The sequence below is a fragment of the Phalaenopsis equestris genome, unplaced genomic scaffold, assembly GCF_001263595.1.
Source record: "Phalaenopsis equestris unplaced genomic scaffold, ASM126359v1 Scaffold000101, whole genome shotgun sequence".
Classification (NCBI taxonomy): domain Eukaryota; kingdom Viridiplantae; phylum Streptophyta; class Magnoliopsida; order Asparagales; family Orchidaceae; genus Phalaenopsis; species Phalaenopsis equestris.
The window spans coordinates 405,206-407,409 of NW_018164543.1; the positions used below are offsets into that span (position 1 = coordinate 405,206).

The window sequence follows — 2,204 nt, forward strand, 5'->3', positions numbered from 1 at the left end:
CTTACTCTCTTCATTTTCCCTTCAATCTCTAGCTACCGTGCTCTGTACGTAATTCCTATGCTCATTTTCGGCCGAATGACTTTCTTTCTCATTTTGCAATTTGTTGTGAAAAGTTTGTGATATTTGCGATTTGTGACTTTCTGATTTCTCATTTGCGATTTTTGTTTTTCAATTTGTGATTTGAACCTTACCAAAAAAAGAAAATGTGGAATGTTGTTTTTATTTCCACTGATTTTTTAAGTGAGAATTTGGAGAATGGATGAAAGAGTCTGCTTGATTTGTAGATAAAAATGTTTCGGGTACTTTGTAATAAAACCAGATGAAATGTTGAATATGGGATGGCCTCCTATCATTGCCTCCACTTATTTTTTAGCGGGAATTTGAAAAATGAATTAAATAGGGTGCTTGATTTGTACATAGGATTGCTTCAGGTGCCTTGTATGTAATTGCCTAAAATCAAAATAACATACAATTTTTATTTTTTGTTTGAGCGAGAATTTGAAAAATGGATGAAAGAGGGTGCTTAATTTGTACATTACAACGTTTCGAGTGCCCTGTATTTAATTTCCTCAAATGAGAAATATGGGATGGGGTTTTATCACTGCATTTGATGTTCGAGTGAGAGAACATGTAACATGCAAAAAAAAACATATAAGCATACAAGTGAAAAGTCAACGTGGTCGTAGCGGTCGGTCAAACCTAAAGTGGGTCGATTGATCGAGACAATTGATCAGACCTAAAAGAGTGGGTGATCGGACCAAAACAACCTATCAAACCAAAAGTAATCGATAGATGGTACCCTGGTTGTCAATCGAGCCAAAGTGGTCAGGTAATCCTACCAGAGTGGCTGATCAAACCCAAAAGAACGGGTGATCGATCAAGGATGACTGGTCATACCTAAAGTGATTAGACCGAAACGGTCAAAAATACCCAATGTGATCCGACTATCTACTTTTATATATTCATCTATTATACAAAATGTATGAAAAAAAATAGAACAATCTTTTTAAAATTTTGAATTATGTAGGCGCATGCTAATTTTGTTAATGAAGATTTTAAATATTATATTGATTTTCTTGAGTTGAACTCCCTTCACATTAAGTTTATGTTTCCAAACTCAAGCTTTCTATATGTATGTATGTTGAATCCTGATCCATCCATGAATCATACCCAAGGAATATAACGTATGAGAGAGAGAATGAGATGAATGAACAGTAATGAACAGTAAATGACCTCTCTATGTACAGCGAATGGGGTACAATATAAAAAAAAATATTTTTGCTCCTGTTTTAAAAGGAGATTTACATAATATTTAAGGTAGTTTACATGTATATGTCTTCGGCTCAGCTGCTCATATCTCAGTCCGTTGAAATAAGCCGGTTTTGTTTGGCAAAACATCTTCATTCACTTACGTTGAATCAATGTTGCGAATCGGTCTTTGATGGTCTTCAGGTTTGCGAGACTTGACTTGATCGGCTTGATTTTGTCAGCTCTACTAATCTGGCTACCAACTATTGATTCTTGGATGAAAAATTCTTGTTAGTTGTATAAAATAAGACTATCGAACAGAAGTGAATCAGTTTATTATTAAAAAAATAATAATATATCTTTCTTGGAAAATTGTTCACGGTATTATTATTAAAAAAGATGATGAAAGTTAATATCTAATAAACTAAACAAGACGAAACTATTTAAAAAAAAAAACTAATAAACACTTATTACTTAAAGCAATGGTTCATTAGTATTAAAAATGCTTACTTCTAAGAATGTAGATTTAGACCACATTGCTAATATTTCTCATCATTTAGTTAAAAAGAAAAAAGAGAGAGAGAGAGAGAATTAATGACGTCCAGTGATAAAGGTAACCGGGCAGCCTTTCAGAATCGCATGCTGCTGTTTTCTGAGCTGGAATGATGCTCCATTGTCCTTACTCAAAAGATAGCCATTTCATTATCCGACTGTTAAACGGGGAGGACGACCCTTCAGCTTTAAATGGTACTGTCTGACGTGGTTAAAGATTAGATTAGCCGTTTTGATTTTTCTTCTAATGGGAGGCGGCTTGGTCCTCGTGAAAGCAAGCACGTTTCTCAGATATGCAGCCTCTCCCTTATTTTTCATTCCCCTGCAACACAAAGTTTGGCAATTGAGAATTATTATTAAATATAATATTTTCAAATTTTAGACTTTTATATATATATATATAT

At 33.8% G+C, this 2,204-nt stretch overlaps 1 protein-coding gene across 1 annotated transcript in view; it reads left to right on the forward strand.

The window, feature by feature from the left end:
* The first annotated feature begins 1,441 nt into the window (after positions 1-1,441).
* Positions 1,442-2,204, forward strand: part of LOC110020562 (mannose-specific lectin-like) — a 3,693-nt gene continuing 2,930 nt past the window's right edge. Inside the window, exon 1 of the mRNA XM_020718705.1 lies at positions 1,442-1,452. Coding sequence (XP_020574364.1) covers positions 1,442-1,452 — 11 coding nt within the window. The remainder of the gene's footprint in view (positions 1,453-2,204) is intronic.